At 42.8% G+C, this 16,427-nt stretch overlaps 1 protein-coding gene across 2 annotated transcripts in view; it reads left to right on the top strand.

Moving 5' to 3' along the window:
• The window catches only part of cep135 (centrosomal protein 135), a 106,233-nt gene that overhangs the window by 70,416 nt on the left and 19,390 nt on the right, over positions 1 to 16,427 (top strand). For both annotated transcript variants that reach the window (XM_080187327.1, XM_080187319.1), the window contains exons 16-20: positions 1,652 to 1,767; positions 8,449 to 8,603; positions 10,952 to 11,007; positions 11,102 to 11,270; positions 13,720 to 13,830. In XM_080187327.1, coding sequence (XP_080043453.1) covers positions 1,652 to 1,767; positions 8,449 to 8,603; positions 10,952 to 11,007; positions 11,102 to 11,270; positions 13,720 to 13,830 — 607 coding nt within the window. The remainder of the gene's footprint in view (positions 1 to 1,651; positions 1,768 to 8,448; positions 8,604 to 10,951; positions 11,008 to 11,101; positions 11,271 to 13,719; positions 13,831 to 16,427) is intronic.

Below are 16,427 nucleotides of genomic sequence, written 5' to 3'. Positions count from 1 at the left end.
AGCTAAATGGATGCATGGCTGAAAGATTGTAAGCTCTCTTGAGGCTCACAGATTCGTGTTTGAGAAGTGAGTTCTGGTTGTGGAGCAAAAATGGGAGCTGTACTGTTGGGATGGTCTACAACTGAATCATGCTGCAACGTAACAAGGGAAGTAGAGAGGGTTTTGAACTAAATAATGGAGGAAAGAGATCACATGGGTGGCACTAGTGGCAGAATGATTAGCACTGCAGCTCACAGCACCAGGGACCTGGGTTCAATTCCCAGCTTGGCTCACATTCTTTGTGGAGTCTGCACGTTCTTCCTGTGTCTGCATGGGTTTCTTCCTGGTGCTCCAGTTTCCTCCCACAGTCCAAAAGGCGTGCTGGTTAGGTATTTTGCATCAGTCCTCACTATTAAAGGAAACAAGTAATATGCCAAAAATAGCTGTACATCAGGAAATGAAAAGGAGGAGCAATTCAGGAAAATGTCAGTAACTAGAGAAGCAGTACTGAGCAAACTGTTGGAGCTTCTGGCTAGATGCAGCCATGGCCACAAATCATTTTAACGATTTCAGACATCTTCCAACAGTCCCTGTATCTTGAGACACCTTTGCGTTATCCTGCCTGCTACCAGAGCTTCCCACCTTTCTCAGCGGCTTAGCCAACAGAATGTGATTGCAGGCTCTTATTCAACCACCTTGGTGCCTCTTCTGCATATTGTCTTAAATTGAACAGTTTTCATCTCCAATAATACCATGCAGGTAGCCAGGCATCAACAGCTCAATTATGACACATTTTTGGTCCCAAGTGTCATAAGGTCCTACCCAGTGTCTCTGGACCTGCTACTTCCATTCCCAGTAACCAGCCTCATCCATCTGTCTCCCTGACAACCGTCTGAAATTAAACCAGTCTGTTCACAACTTTAATGACATATTTGAGCCTGAGGTCAGCTTGTGACCTTATAGTCATTTGGTCACTAAAAATATTGTTCTCCATCTGTAGTAACATCACTAGACTTCACCCTACTTCAACTCATCTGCTACTGAAACCATCATCCATGCCTTTGCTACCTCTAGACCTATTTCAACGCCAGAAAACCCCATCTAGTTCACTAATGTCCTTTAAGGAAGGAAATCTGCTGTCCTTACCTGGTCTGGCCTACATGTGACTCCAGAGCCACAACAATGGTTTATTCTCAACTGCCCTCTGAAATGGTCTAGTAAGCCAGTCAGTTCAAGGGCAATAAAGTGCTGGCCAGCCAATGACACCCATGTCCCATGAATGAAAAAAAAGCCACCCTAAAGGTAAACATTCAATAAATGTGGAATGCCATTAAAAAACAAAATATATTCAGCATGGTGTGCAATTATCATATTGCATGACTGACTTGTTGGTATGGCAAATGGATGGACAGGAGTCACAAAATGTTTGGATACAAGCACTCCATTTCCCAATACATTCAGGGAAACATAGCTGAAGAAAGTAAATCAGATTGATGACCTAAAAACAAAAACATGATTTCATGCATCAAGAGGTACCATTGCATGTAGCTAAACACAGGACTATTTCCCAAATTCAAAGACAAATCATGTGCTGTATCAACTGTTCAACACTTCTGTAGGTATCCGTAGATGATCCTTACTAACAAGTGGCTGCATTATTTCAATACTTCAGGTTGCTGAATGAACACCTGGAGAAGTCTCTTGCAGACACACAACATCGGTTGTCTATGAAAGCCAAAGATCTTCAGACATTTCAAGACCGAATTGCTAGACAAGAGGAGAGACTAGGTAACAATGATGCAGTAAATCTGATGAACCATTTTATTAAAATGCAAAATATTTAACAATAAAATCAGTACAGGTTACGCACAGGCTTCTATAAATTGATATCTGCGTTTAAAATGTTGGTAAAGCACACAACCATTTGTGTTAATATGGCACTTACAGTGTTCAAATCACTGCACAAAGGCAGAATCGAAAAACAGCTTTTAACCCAAGGAGCTATGAGACAATTTTAGAGCTTGAGGTGTAAGAGTTTACAGCCACTACTATTAAATTATAGCTGTTAGTGTCATGAATTGGAAATTACAGAGAACCTGCTATGTTGAGCATTGTAATTGTCAGTGTTTTCATGTGTTTATACTGTCATAGATTGGTAGGTAACTAATGTAACCCCACTATTCAGCATGGTAGCACAGTGGTTAACACTGCTGCCTCACAGCGCAGGGACCTGGTTCGATTCTCGGCTTGGGTCACTGTTTGTGTAGAGTCTGCATGTTCTCCTCATGTCTGCGTGGGTTTTCTCCAGGTGCTCTGGTTTCCTCCCACATTCTGAAAGAAGTGCTGGTTAGATGTAGTAACCTGAACAGGTGCCAAAGTGTGGCAATTAGGGGAATTTCACAGTAATTTCATTGCAGTGTTAATGTAAGCCTTACTTGTGACTAATAAATAAATTTTAACTTTATTCAAAAGGGAGGTAGAGGGAATACAGGGAATTATAGACCAGTCAACCGGTGTGGGTGGTTGGGAAAATGCCGGAGTCCATTATAAAAGACTTAATGGCAGAGCGCTTGGAAAACATAAGAACATAAGAAATAGGAGCAGGAGTAGGCCATCTAGCCCTTCGAGCCTGCCCCACCATTCAATAAGATCATGGCTGATCTGTCGTGGCTCAGTTCCACATTCCCGCCCTCTCCCCATAATCCTTAATCCCCTTGCTTATCAAAAACCCATCAACCCGCGTCTTAAAAATATTTAGCGAGGCAGCCTCCACCACTTCAACGGGCAGACAATTCCAGAGATTCACCACCCTTTGAGTGAAGAAGTTCCTCCTCAACTCTGTTCTAAACCGCCCCCCCCTTATCTTGAGGCTGTGCCCCCTAGTCCTACTGTCCTTCCTGAGCGGGAAGAGTCTCTCCATCTCTATCCTATCCATCCCATTCATCATCTTATACGTCTCAATGAGATCTCCCCTCATTCTTCTAAACTCTAAGAGTACAAGCCTAGTTTATTCAGCCTCTCCTCATAGCTCAACCCCTCAACTCCGGTATCAGCCTAGTAAACCTCCTCTGCACTCCCTCCAAGGCCAAAATATCCTTACGTAAGTGCGGTGACCAAAACTGCACACAGTACTCCAGCTGCGGCCTCACCAGTGCCCTGTACAGTTGCAGCAAGACCTCCCTACTTTTATATTCAATCCCCCTCGCTATGAAGGCCAGCATCCCATTAGCCTTCCTGACCACCTGCTGCACCTGCAAGCTGGGTTTTTGCGACTCATGCACAAGGACCCCGAGGTCCCTCTGCACCATCGCCTGCTGCAGTTTTTCGCCACGTAAGTAATAGTCCTTCCTACCATTCTTCCTACCAAAGTGGACCACCTCGCACTTGCCAACATTAAATTCCATTTGCCAGTTCCTGGCCCATTCGCCCAGCCTATCTAGATCCTTCTGCAGACTCTCCACACCCTCCGCGCAATTTGCCATTCCACCAATCATAGATTTATGAAAGGAAATGATCCTAGACAAATCTGAAAATTTTCTAGGATGTAATGAGTAAAATTGATGAGGGAAAGCCAGTTGGTACAGTTTATTTGGACTTACAGAAGGGTTTCGATGAAGCTCCCACATAAGAGATTAATATGTGAAATTAAAACACATGGGATTGATGGTGTATTGTATTGAGATGGATAGAAAATTGGCTGGCAAGCAGAAAACTGAGTAGGAATAAACAGGTCTTTTCCAAATGGCAAGCTGTGGTTAGTGGAGTGTCACATGGGTCAGTACTAGGATCCCAGCTATTCACAATAATATGATTCTGGGAAGCAAATATGTAAGGAGATTACAGATAACCCCAAGAAAAATAGGGTGGTAATAGTAGGAGATTTTAACTTTCCCAATATTGATTGGAACAACCCTAATATTAGAGGGTTGGATGGAGAGAAATGTGCTGAGTGTATCCGGAGGAATTTCTCATTCAGTATGTGGATGGCCCGACTAGAGAGGGGGCAAAACTTAACTTCCTCTTAGGAAATAAGGAAGGGTATGTGACTTGCGTTAGTGAGGGATCACTTTGGGATCAGTGACCATAATTCTAATAGTTTTAAGATAGCTATGGAGAATGATAGGTCTGGCCCAAAAGTTAAAATTCTAAATTGGGGCAAGGCCAATTTTGATGGTATTAGTCAGGATCTTTCAAAAGTTAATTGGAGGAGTCTGTGGGAAGGCAAAAGGATGTCTGGTAAGTGGGAGGCTTTCAAAAGTGTGTTAACCAGGGTTCAGGGTAAGCACATTCCTCAGAATGAAGGACAAGCTGGTAGAAGTAGGGAACTCTAGATGACTCAGGATATTGAGGCACTGGTCAAGAAGAAGGAGGAGGCACATGACGTATAGGCAGCTGGGCTCAAGTGAATTCCTTGAAGAGTACAGGGGATACAGGAGTAGAGTTAAGAAAGAAATCAGGAGGGTGAAAAGGGGACACAAGATTGTTTTGGCAGATAGGGCAAAGGAGAATCCAAAGAGCTTCTACAAATACATGAAGACCAAAAGAGTAATTAGGGAGAGAGGAGGGCCTCTTAAGGATCAACAAGGTCAACGATGTGCAGATCCACAAGAGGTGGATGAGATTCTGAATGAATATTTCTCATCAGTATTTACTGTTGAAAAAAGCTTGGATGTTAGGGAACTTGAGGAAATAAGTAGTGATGTCTTGAGGAGTGTACTTATTAAGAGAAGGTGGTGCTGGAAGTCTTAAAGTACATCAAGGTAGATAAATCCCCGGGACCTGATGAAGTGTATCCCAGGACATTGTGCAAGGCTAGGGAGGACATTGTGGGTCCATTAGCAGAGATATTTGAATCATTGATAGTCACAGGTGAGGTGCCTAGAGATCGGAGGGTAGCAAATGGTGTGCATTTGTTTAAAAAGGGCTGCAGGGAAAAGCCTGGGAACTTCAGGCAGTGAGCCTTGCATCTGTAGTGGATAAGTTGTTGGAAGGTATTTTGAGAGATAGGATCTACAGGCATTTAGAGACACAAGGACTGATTAGGGACAGTCAGCATGGCTTTGAGTGGAAAATCATGTCTCACAAATTTGATTGAATTTTTTGAAGGGGTAACCAAGAAGGTAGATGAGGGCAGTGCAGTTGATGTTGTCTACATGGACTTTAGCAAGGCTTTTGACAAGGTACTGCATGTTAGGTTGTTGCATAAGGTTAAATCTCATGGGATCCAGGATGAGGTAGCTAATTGGATGCAAAATTGGCTTGATGACAGAAGGTGGTTGTAGAGGGATGTTTTTCAAACTGGAGGCCTGTGACCAGCGGTGCCTCAGGGATCAGTGCTGAGTCAAGTGTTATTTGTCATTCCTATTAATGAGAATATAGGAGACATGCTTAGTAAGTTTGCAGATGACACCAAGATTGGGGGCATAGTGGACAATGAGAAAGGGTATCTCAGATTGCAACGGGATCTTGATCAATTGGGCCAGTGGGCTGATGAATGGCAGATAGACTTTAATTTAGATAAATGCAAGATGATGAATTTTGGTAGATGGAGCCAGTGCAGGACTTACTCAGTTAATGGTAGGATGTTGGGGAGAGTTACAGGGCAAAGAGATCTAAGTTCATAGCTCCTTGAAAGTGGAGTCACAGGTGGACGGAATGGTGAAGAAGGCATTCAGCATGCTGGTTTCATTAGTCAGAACATTGAATACAGGAGTTGGGATGTCTTGTTGAAGTTGTACAAGACATTGGTAAGGCCACACTTGGCTTTAACAATTCTGGCCACCCCATTATAAAAAGGATATTATTAAACTAGAAAGAGCGCTGAAAAGATTTACTAGGATGTTACAGGCACTTAATGGTTTGAGTTAAACGGAGAGATGGGTAGACAGGGACATTTTTCTCTGGAGCGTAGAAGGCTGAGGGGTAATCTTATAGAAGACTATAAAACAATGAGGAGCATAAATTAGCTAGGTAGTCAATATCTTTTCCCAAAGGTAGGGGAGTCTAGTTTTAGACTCAGACTTTAGGCATAGGTTTAAGGTAAGAGGAGAGAGATACAAAAGTGTCCAGGGGGGCAATTTTTTCACACAGAGGGTGGTGAAAGTCTGGAACGAGCTGCCAGAGATAGTAGTAGAGGCGGATACAATTTGTCTTTTAAAAAGCATTTAGACAGTTACATGTGTAAGGTGGGTACAGAGGGAAATGGGCCAAATGCAGGCAATTGGAACTAACTTGGGGTTTAAAAGAAAAGGGCAGCATAGACAAGTTGGGCCGAAGGGCCTGTTTCCATGCTGTAAACCTCTATGACTACCCTGCCATCAGGAAATTCTTCCTGCATATACCCTAATTTGTCCTGGTTAGAATTTTATAGGTTTCTATGAGATTCCCTCTCATTCTTCTGAATTCCAGCGAATATAATCTTAACCGACTCAATCTTTTCTTGTGTGTCAGTCCTGGCATCCTTGGAATCAGTCTGGTAAACCTTTGCTGCATGCCATCTATAGAAGGAACATGCTTTCTCAGACAAGGAGACCAAAATTGTACACAATCTTCCAGGTGTGGTCTCACCAAGGTCCTGTACAATTGCAGCAAGATATCCCTGCTCCTTACTCAAATCCTCTCACTACGAATGAAGAACGATGAAAATTACAGCACAAGAACAAGCCCTTCGGCCCTCCAAGCCTGCACCGACCATGCTGCCGACCCCCTACGCTTCTGGGGACCATATCCCTCTATTCCCATCCTATTCATGTATTTGTCAAGACGCCTCTTAAAAGTCACTAATGTATCTGCTTCCACTACCTCTCTCAGCAATGAGTTCCAGGCACTCCCTACTCTGTGTAAAAAAAAAAAAAATCTGCCTTGTACATCTCCTTTAAATCTTGCCCCTCGCAACTTAAACCTGTGCCCCCTAGTAATTGACTCTTCCACACTGGGAAAAAGCTTCTGACTATCCACTGTGCCCATGCCTCTCATAATCTTGTAGACTTCTATCAGGTCATCCCTCAAGCTCTGTCATTTCAGTGAGAACAAACCAAGTTTCTCTGACCTCCTCATAGTTAATGCCCTCCATACCAGGCAACATCCTGGTAAATCTTTTCTTTACCCTCTCCAAAGCCTCCATATCCTTCTGGTAGTGTGGTGACCAGATTTGAACACTATATTCCAAGTGCGGCCTAACTAAGTTTCTATAAAGCTGCAAAATGACTTGCCAATTTTTAAACTCAGTGCCCTGGCCAATGAAGGCAAGCATTCTTGACTACCTTCTTGACTACCTTCTCTACCTGCATTGCCACTTTCAGTGACCTGTATATTTCCTATCTGTATTAGACCTTCCAAAATGCATTACCTCGCATTTGTCTGGATTAAACTCCATCTGCCATCTCTCCACTCAAGTTTGCAACTGATCATATCCTGCTGTATGCTCTGATGCCTCATCGCTATCCGCCAACCTTTGTGTCGTCCGCAAGCTTACTGATCAAACCAGTTACATTTTCCTTCAAATCATTTAGATATGTTACAAACACCAAAGGTCCCAGCACTGATCCATGAGGACTGCCACTTGTCACAGTCCTCCATTCAGAAGTGCACCCTCTCTTCTTTGACCATGCTAGTTTTGTATCCACCTTGCCAGCTCACCTCTGATCCCATGCGACTTCACCTTCTGCTTGTCAAAGGCCTTACTGAAGTCCATGTAGACAACATCCACTGCCCTACTCTCATCAGTCTTCGTCACTTCCTTGAAAAACTCGATCAAGTTCGTGACACATGACCTCCCCTTCACAAAACCATGTTGTCTCTCACTAATATGTCCACTTATTTCCAAGTGGGAATAAACCCTGTCTCGAAGAATCCTCCCCAATAATTTCCCTACCACTGATATAAGGCCCACAGGCCTGTAATTACCTGGATTATTCTTGCTACCTTTCTTAAACAAAGGAACAATTTTGGGTATTCTCCAGTCCTCTGGGACCCCCCCTGTGGCCAGTGAGAATACAAAGATATCTCTCAAGACCCCAGCAATTTCCTCCCTTGCCCCTCTCTGTATTCTGGGATATATCCCATCAGGCCAACATACCATTTGCCTTCTTTACTGCCTATTGCACCTGCATGCTTACCTTCAGTGACTGATGTACAATGACACCCAGATTTTGTTGTACATTACCCCCTCTCAATTTATAATCATTCAGATAATAATCTGCCTTCCCAAATTAGCTACCCAGTTAGATATAGCTCTTGCCGCTAAAGAAATCAAAGGATATGGAGAAAAGTGGGAATAGATTATTGAGATGGATGATCAGCCATGTAATGAATGGCGGGCAGGCTCAAAGGGCTGAATGGCCGACTGTTGCTCCTATTTTCTATGTTTCTGAAAGACAAATATTATAGTAACATTTTTATTTAAACAATGGAGGTGGATTGCAAGTGGTCTTTTTGAATATAACACTTTTTATATATTTTGTTGCTTAGACGAGTTCAATAGACAGAATTCTGCTCAACGGGAAGAAATCAACTTATTAAAAAGTACAATATCAGCTCTAGACCAGGAAAAAGATTGCCTGCAGGAAGCTGTGGATGACAAAACTGAAAAAATTGCTACTTTAGAAGATAACCTTGCCAACCGGGTAAATGCACTAATTTAATCATTCCAGTGTTGTTGGTCTTTCTGCTGTGCATTCGCCATTCAGTGAGCAGATTATAATATCTGGCAGTTTGTCATTCACTGCCTGAATTAAACAACTTACATTAAAAAATCATGTTCAAAGAAGTGCAGTTGTTTTCTTGTCATGGCAGGGTACTGAATCCAGCCATGACTAAATTGAATATGCTCCCTTTTTCTGATAAGAGTTTTAAGGCCAAATTCCGTAAGGCACTTCTGTAAGGAGGTGAGTTTGAATGTGTGCAAGAGAGTTAAATTCCCTAAAAGTACTGTTGAATCAAGATCTCAATATCATCCTGTCCTCTCCTGGGTATTACTTGGGAGACTTTGAAGATGAGAACTTTGCTCTCTCTACCTGACTCCCCACCCCCTTACCCATGCAGCTGTCAGGTAAGACATTTAAATGTTCTAGTAAAAAATTAAGTTCTGTTTTAACCCATGAGACTGAATTTGACATTAGATCTGTTTCCAATATACGTGGAATTTACTAGGTTCATCCAGATACACAGTGTGGAAAGCTTCTTCAGAGTAGTTGACAGGCTGGAAAGTATTTGATCAGTAAAATTGAAAAGCTCCTGTCATGGCCAGGTGAGAGAGCATGCTGTTCACAGCACTTCTCAGCGAGTGCTTTCAGCACTTGACAGATGATTGCCAACTTCTTCTAAATCACTTCACTTGTCTAGCATTTAACTTGCAGATCCCTGCTGCCAGTCCACTGCAGCATGGGAGCAGCTTATGCAGATTTACGCTGTACCTCTGATGAAAAGCAAGGGGAGTAATAGCAGCAAATGTTTTCTCCTCAGTCACATATCACTCCGCAGTATAGAAAGGATGTTTGCAGAGATCCGGCTCCAAGGAGGCACAACTCCCAACACTGCTAACAGACAGAGAGAGGGTCAGCTCCCTGAGCGTGTAGGGACATCAGTGCTTCATTATGCTCTGCATCTATGGCAGGTCATTGTTGACATCTGCAGCTTCCCAGAACAATAAAGCAGCTAAGCTTGCATTGCCAACAAGGTCACTGGGCCATCTCCCCAGACTCTGCTTTTCCTTGAGGTTGTGTGCCTGTCTTCTGCAAGTAGAGGAAATGAGTTATAAATGTGTGCAATGATTTGCGTGGATGTCGGTGCACACATTGGTGCACCCTATTTTACCATTTTGATTCAAGGCGCTGGGTGGACTTGAAACTGGGAATGTTTCAGACCGACTTTTAGACCCAATCTCAGGTGCCCCCATATGCATTGAAAAAAATCAGTGATTCTGAATCGCGCTGCACAAGCCTCTGGGCGGGAATTAATGCACCCGAAACCCTGCAGCTCCGATTGGTGTCCTCAACTGTGCTTGTGCATGAGAAAAAAGATAGAATGCAGCTGTCCTACCACATCCCACCCAAGCTGGATAATGCCTCCCCTGGCCCCCACAGGCATTGCCCCACCTCCCCAACATTACTGACCTCCCCTTATCCCTGCCACCCAGACTGATCAGGGTCCCTCCTCCCACACTTTCTTCCCTCCACTGATCTCAGACAGAGTGGCAGAGGACCTCTCTGCCCTTCCCCTGCACTGATCTCGGGCAGAGTGGCAACGGATCCCCCTTCCTCTGCACTAATCTCAGGCCATGGCAGCGGATCCCTCTTCCTCTGCACTGATCTCAGGCAGAGTGGCAGTGGATCCCCCTTCCTATTAATGATCTCAGGCAGAGTGGCAGTGGAACCCCACTTCCCCCTCACTGATCTCAGGCAGAGTGGCAGCGGATCCCCCTTCCACACTCACCCTCCCCCACCAGTCTCAAAAAGAGAGCTGTCGGACCCACTTTCTGCCATGCCCACGCAGCAGCCCCCCGCCCCTCCCCCTCAAAGCGATCTCAAGTAGAGGCCGTCTGATGGTCAGTACTTATCTGCTCACTAGCTGAAGCACCCGAATCGGTCTTTTGTAGAGCATGTCTGTATCGCGCCGAATCTGGATGGGTGAACGTGGAGGTCATGGCACCCAGAGGGGAGCCCACTATATGGCCGCCGCTTGCATCTCCCAGCAGGCCTGAATGAGTCACTCACCTGATGAAGGGGCAGCACTCTGAAAGCTTGCACTACCAAATAAACCTGTTGGACGTTAACCTGGTGGTGTGAGACTTCTTACAATAATTATTCTAGTAACAGTAAAAATAGGAAATTTGTAGGCATCTGAAGAGCGTACAGGGATCTGAAAATGCACACATATACCCATTCTTGAACATTATTGGTGTGCTCATCATGTGTTTTTCCTTTGCTCAGAGAAGTTACTGATTTGTAAGGTGCAATTTTTACTCTTTTTATAGGAAAAGGCCATAACTAATATGAAAATTACTGTGACTGAACTAGAATCTGCACTAGAGTAAGTACAATGGTTAATGTGACAGAACTGATATTCAACTTTGTATGTTTTAAAACTTGATATGTACAATTTTTAAATTCTCATTTTGGATCAGCCTTTTGAATGACACTCTAAGTAACCGAGACCGGGAAATAAATTCCTTACGTCGACAGTTAGATTCCATTCATAAGGAGTCAGAGGAATTAGAACAAACTCGACATGATGCTTTGAAGGAAAACCGTTGTTTACAAGATGACTTGGCTCAAATGACAAGAGAAAATCAGGTACAGTAACAGTAATTATTTGTTTAAACATTTAATCATCTGCAAATTGTACCTTTCTTATCCATACTTGTTAAGCAGAATTGTTGTACCACTTTACAAATTTTGTTTATAAATTTGAATGATTTAGTAAAAAGCACTTCTGAAACCGTTTCTGAATTCAATCTTTTTGAGTTCTTAATGGTGAAGTCCAATGTAATTTTTACATTGCATGCAAATACCTAGGCATCCATGCAAAATATTATTATAATTGTTTTTTCCCAAAATTGGCATCTTACAATTATTGGCTATAAAAGTGGCATTAAAATTTCAGTAATAAGATAGCAAATGCAAAGTGATTTCAACTGCTTTCTTAACAGAAATTCATCAAAGGTGCTACTCTGATAGTGAAATACCACTGCTGCCTCTTGTGCACTACACAAAATCTGTCAAAGTATTACAAAATCAAATTCTGATAAAATTAAGGGTAGTCATCTGGACCCACTTAGCTCATTCATTTGGAAGGATCCAACAGTTGCCAGCAGAATATATAACCACTGTTTCCAGACTTTTTTTGTATGATCCTATGTATTTACCGCTTCATAACATAAAATTTTTCTTACATTTGTCTTTTATCAGTTTGTACTCCTGGTCCTGCGGTCAAAAGTTTATTGTGAAATATTTTTCCAAATCTACCCCTTTTATAGCAGCTTCCATAAAAAAAAATATTCTCCAGTCTTTCCTTTGAACACAGAAAGAAAGCAAAATACTGCAGATGCTAGATCTGAAATAAAAACACAAAAGTCAGTTCTGTCAAAGGGTCATTTAGAGCTTTAACTCTGTTTTTGTCCACAAATGCTGCCAGTTGAGTTTATCCAGCATTTTCTATTTTTATCTTCTTTCAACTTATTCGTCTGATAGTCTAATGGCTCTTGCCAAACTGCAACAAGAGCTTGAATGTTGCTTATATTATCTCAGATAGAACTGTATACATTGTTGAGATATGGTCTTGCCAATTTGAACGTGACTTGCTCTAACTTGTACTTTACTGACTATATACAGCACATATAAAATACATTTACGGGATGTCGGCATCACTGGCTGGGCCCAGCATTTATTGCCCACACCTAACTGCCTGCCATTCCACAGGGCATTTGAGATTCAGCCACACTGTTGTGCATCTGGAGTCACATGTAGGCAGATTTCCTTCCCTACAGGACACTAGTGAACCACATGGGTTTATCCAACAATCAGCAATGGTTTCGTGGTCATCATTAGGCTTTTAATTTCAAATTTTTATTGAATTCAAATATCACCATCTGCTGTGTTAGGATTTGAACCCTGGTCCTCATATCTTGTCCGGGGTCTCTGGATTACTAATCCAGTGACAATATCACTACACCACTGCCTCCTTATATATGTACACATGGTTCAACATTCCATTTGTTTTGTTGCTCCTTTTTGGGCAGAAACCACATCTATTAAAAGTTTCAGATACTTTACTGCAGAAGTAAATCGTGCATCCCAGTTCCTCCCAGGACAACCAGTGCCCAAAAAGATCTTTAGGTCAAAAATCAGTCTATTCAACCAAACAAAGACCCATGAAGAAACTCACAATTGAGAGTTAACACCATCCTTGAATGAATGGATAGCCAAAGACAGCACTGTCATATCTACATTGCTACACATTACGTTGCACATCTGTCTTTAACTGCAGAATGATACTCAAGTGTCAACATAAATCAATGCTGAAATGCACTGCCAGCAAATCTAACGAGCAACGATTTAATGAATTCCAAGAATCAGAACTTGCACTGGCTCTATCTGATTGTGTGCTTGCCTCTGTAGATTGGCTGAGTGGTGTTAATATTATCCAGCATTTCTTTGTTGAATGTTTTGTTGGACACAGTAACATAATTAATGTAAGTTTAAAATTTGAAATGGTTGATTCAGACGGAGTTGAGGAGGAACTTCTTCACTCAAAGGGTGGTGAATCTCTGGAATTCTCTGCCCGTTGAAGTGGTGGAGGCTGCCTCGCTAAATATTTTTAAGAAGCGGGTTGATGGGTTTTTGATAAGAGAGGGGATTAAGGGTTATGGGGAGAGGGCGGGAAAGTGGAACTGAGCCACGACAGATCAGCCATGATCTTATTGAATGGCGGGGCAGGCTCGAAGGGCCAGATGGCCTACTCCTGCTCCTATTTCTTATGTTCTTATGATTCCCAGAGCACTGTGTGTATGTGTTACTTTGGGTACAATTGAAAAGCGACCTTAGTCCGACGTCTTCCAAATAGCATTCTATTCAAACTTTTAACTTTCTTTAGAAATGGTGAATGCAATGATTAAAAAGTATAATCTATGATGATTATGATTGCTTTGCCCATTTTTGTCTTTACACTAAACACTTTAGTAATTATGTACCTATTATAATTAATAAATAATTTATTGTTAACGGTCACTAATCTTTATGCTAGGCAATCAACAATGAACTCGAACAAGCTTTGCATGAAAAGGATGAATTCAAATCAAGAGTGCATGGCTACATCAATGAGGTGGCAAGAATAGAGAGCTTAATGGTTGCCAAGGTAAGAAGTGGCAAAAGATTATCAGAAACCTAGTACATTTGTCTGCTTTTAACCATAATAATGTATTTTCTTTCTTACAGCTCATTTCTTAATGTAAGCTTTGAGTCAGAGTAAGGCTGATTATTCTCTAACAAATTACTTACCAGTTGATTAGTAAATCATTCAACCAACTGAATACATTAAGGCAGGGGTTCCCAAACTGGAGTCCATAGTCTGTGGGAGCTATCCATGGGTCAGTGACAGGACAGGGGTATTCATAAAATTTGAAAATATACTGCAGAGCTACTTATCCGATAAAAGACTGACTTCTCAATAAACCAGCTTCTATTTGGATGTACTGGAAACCGCATGAATCTCAAATTGTCACAGCAGAACTCGAGCATCAGATTGGGGATGGGTGGGAGTGTGCGTGAGAGAGGGGCTGAATGTGGGGGTGGCAGGAACGTGAGTGTGGAAGAGGAGGGTTTGGGTGCATGGGAGAGGGAGGGCAATTGGTCGATGAAGAGAGACTAAATAGACTGGGTCTGTACTCGTTGGAGTTTAGAAGGATGAGGGGGGATCTTATAGAGACGTATAAGATAATGAAAGGGATGGATAGGGTAGAAGTAGAGAGATTCTTCCCGCTCAGAAAGGACAGCAGGACTAGAGGGCACAGCCTCAAGATAAGGGGGGGAGCAGTTTAGAACGGAGTTGAGGAGGAACTTCTTCACTCAAAGGGTGGTGAATCTCTGGAATTCTCTGCCCGTTGAAGTGGTGGAGGCTACCTCGCTAAATATATTTAAGACACGGGTAGATAGGTTTTTGGTAGGCAAGTGAATTAAGGGTTATGGGGAGAAAGCGGGAAAGTGGAACTGAGCCACTTCAGATCAGCCATGATCTTATTGAATGGCGGGGCAGGCTCGAAGGGCTAGATGGCCTACTCCTGCTCCTACTTATGTATCCAAATGAACCAATGCAATTTTAATAAATTTTCGTATGGTATAGAACACACATTTTGGTAAGAATAAGTTATAGTGATGTGGTTGACTCTCAACGTGATGTGGCCAGATTCTTGTTAGAGATTGAACTATGAGGAGAGGCTGAATAAACTAGGCTTGTACTCGTTAGAGCTTAGAAGAATGAGGGGAGATCTCATTGAGACATATAAGATGATGAATGGGATGGATAGGATAGAGGTGGAGAGGCTCTTCCCGCTCAGAAAGGACAGTAGGACTAGAGGGCACAGCCTCAAGATAAGGGGGGGGCAGTTTAGAAGGGAGTTGAGGAGGAACTTCCTCGCTCAAAGGGTGGTGAATCTCTGGAATTCTCTGCCTGTTGAAGTGGTGGAGGCTGCCTCGCTAAATATATTTAAGACGCGGGTAGATAGGTTTTTGATAGGCAAGGGAATTAAGGGTTATGGGGAGAAGGCGGGAAAGTGGAACTGAGCCACGACAGATCGGCCATAATCTTATTGAATGGTGGGGCAGGCTCCAAGGGCTAGATGGCCTACTCCTGCCCCTATTTCTTATGTTCTTATGGTCGTTGTTTGACACTTGAATGTCAGACTGTTTCCATAAATTTGCAAGCACAGACTGCTCCAGTATCTGAAGAATTAGGAGTGGACTGAATACTGTGCAGCCATCAATGAACATCCCCACTTCTGACCTTATGTTGGAGGGAAATTGAAGTTGAAGATGTTTGGATCTAGGATACAGTCCTGAAAAAATCCTGCAGCAAGTCCTGGAGCTAAGATGATTGACTTCAAACAACCACCACCTACTTACTTTCTGCTAGGTATGCTCCAACTTGTGAAGAGTTCTCCTTTGACGCTACACTTGGTGAAATGTAAGCTTAATGTCAAGATAGTCACTCTCACCTCACCTCCAGTATTAGCATTTGCACCAAGGTGGCATTGAGGTCTGGGGCTGTAATTGGCCAGTCTGAAACTATCCTGCATTTTGTGGATAGGTACTCAGGTAATTTACCACATTGGTGTGCAGATACCAGTGTTGTAATTGTACTGGAAGAGATTAACTGAGGATACAGCTAGGTTTGGAGCATGTAGGATGGCAACAACATCACCTCCACGATCATCTTCAACACTGATGCCCCGCGAGGCTATGTTCTCAACACCCTACTATACTCCTTTTACACCTATGACTATGTGGTCAAATTCCCCTCCAACTCGATTTTCAAGTTTGCTGATGACATCAGCGTAAAGGGTGAGATCAGAAACAATGATGAGCCGGAGTACAGGAAAGAGAGAGTGAATCTGGTGAAATGGTGCAGCAACAATAATCTGTCCCTCAATGCCAACAAAACATAGGAGAGATAGTCATCAACTTCAGGAACAATAGTTGAGGACATGTCCCTGTCTACATCAACGGGGATGAATGGAAATGGTCAAGAGCTTCAGGTTTCTAGGTGTCCAGATCATCAACAACCTGTCCTGGTTCAATTCCTGGCTTGGATCACTGTCTGTGCAGATTCTGCACATTCTCCCTGTGTCTATGTGGGTTTCCTCCGGGTGCTCCGGTTTCTTCCCACAAGTCCAAAAGGCATGCTGGTTAGGTGCATTGGCCATACTAAATTCGCCCTCAGTGTACCCAAACAGGTAA

Source organism: Carcharhinus amblyrhynchos, chromosome 1 (genome assembly GCF_965287045.1).
Source record: "Carcharhinus amblyrhynchos chromosome 1, sCarAmb.v2.hapA, whole genome shotgun sequence".
Taxonomy (NCBI): Eukaryota; Metazoa; Chordata; class Chondrichthyes; order Carcharhiniformes; family Carcharhinidae; genus Carcharhinus; species Carcharhinus amblyrhynchos.
Note: the sequence above shows the minus strand (reverse complement) of the source record. Positions and strands in the feature narration are given on the sequence as shown.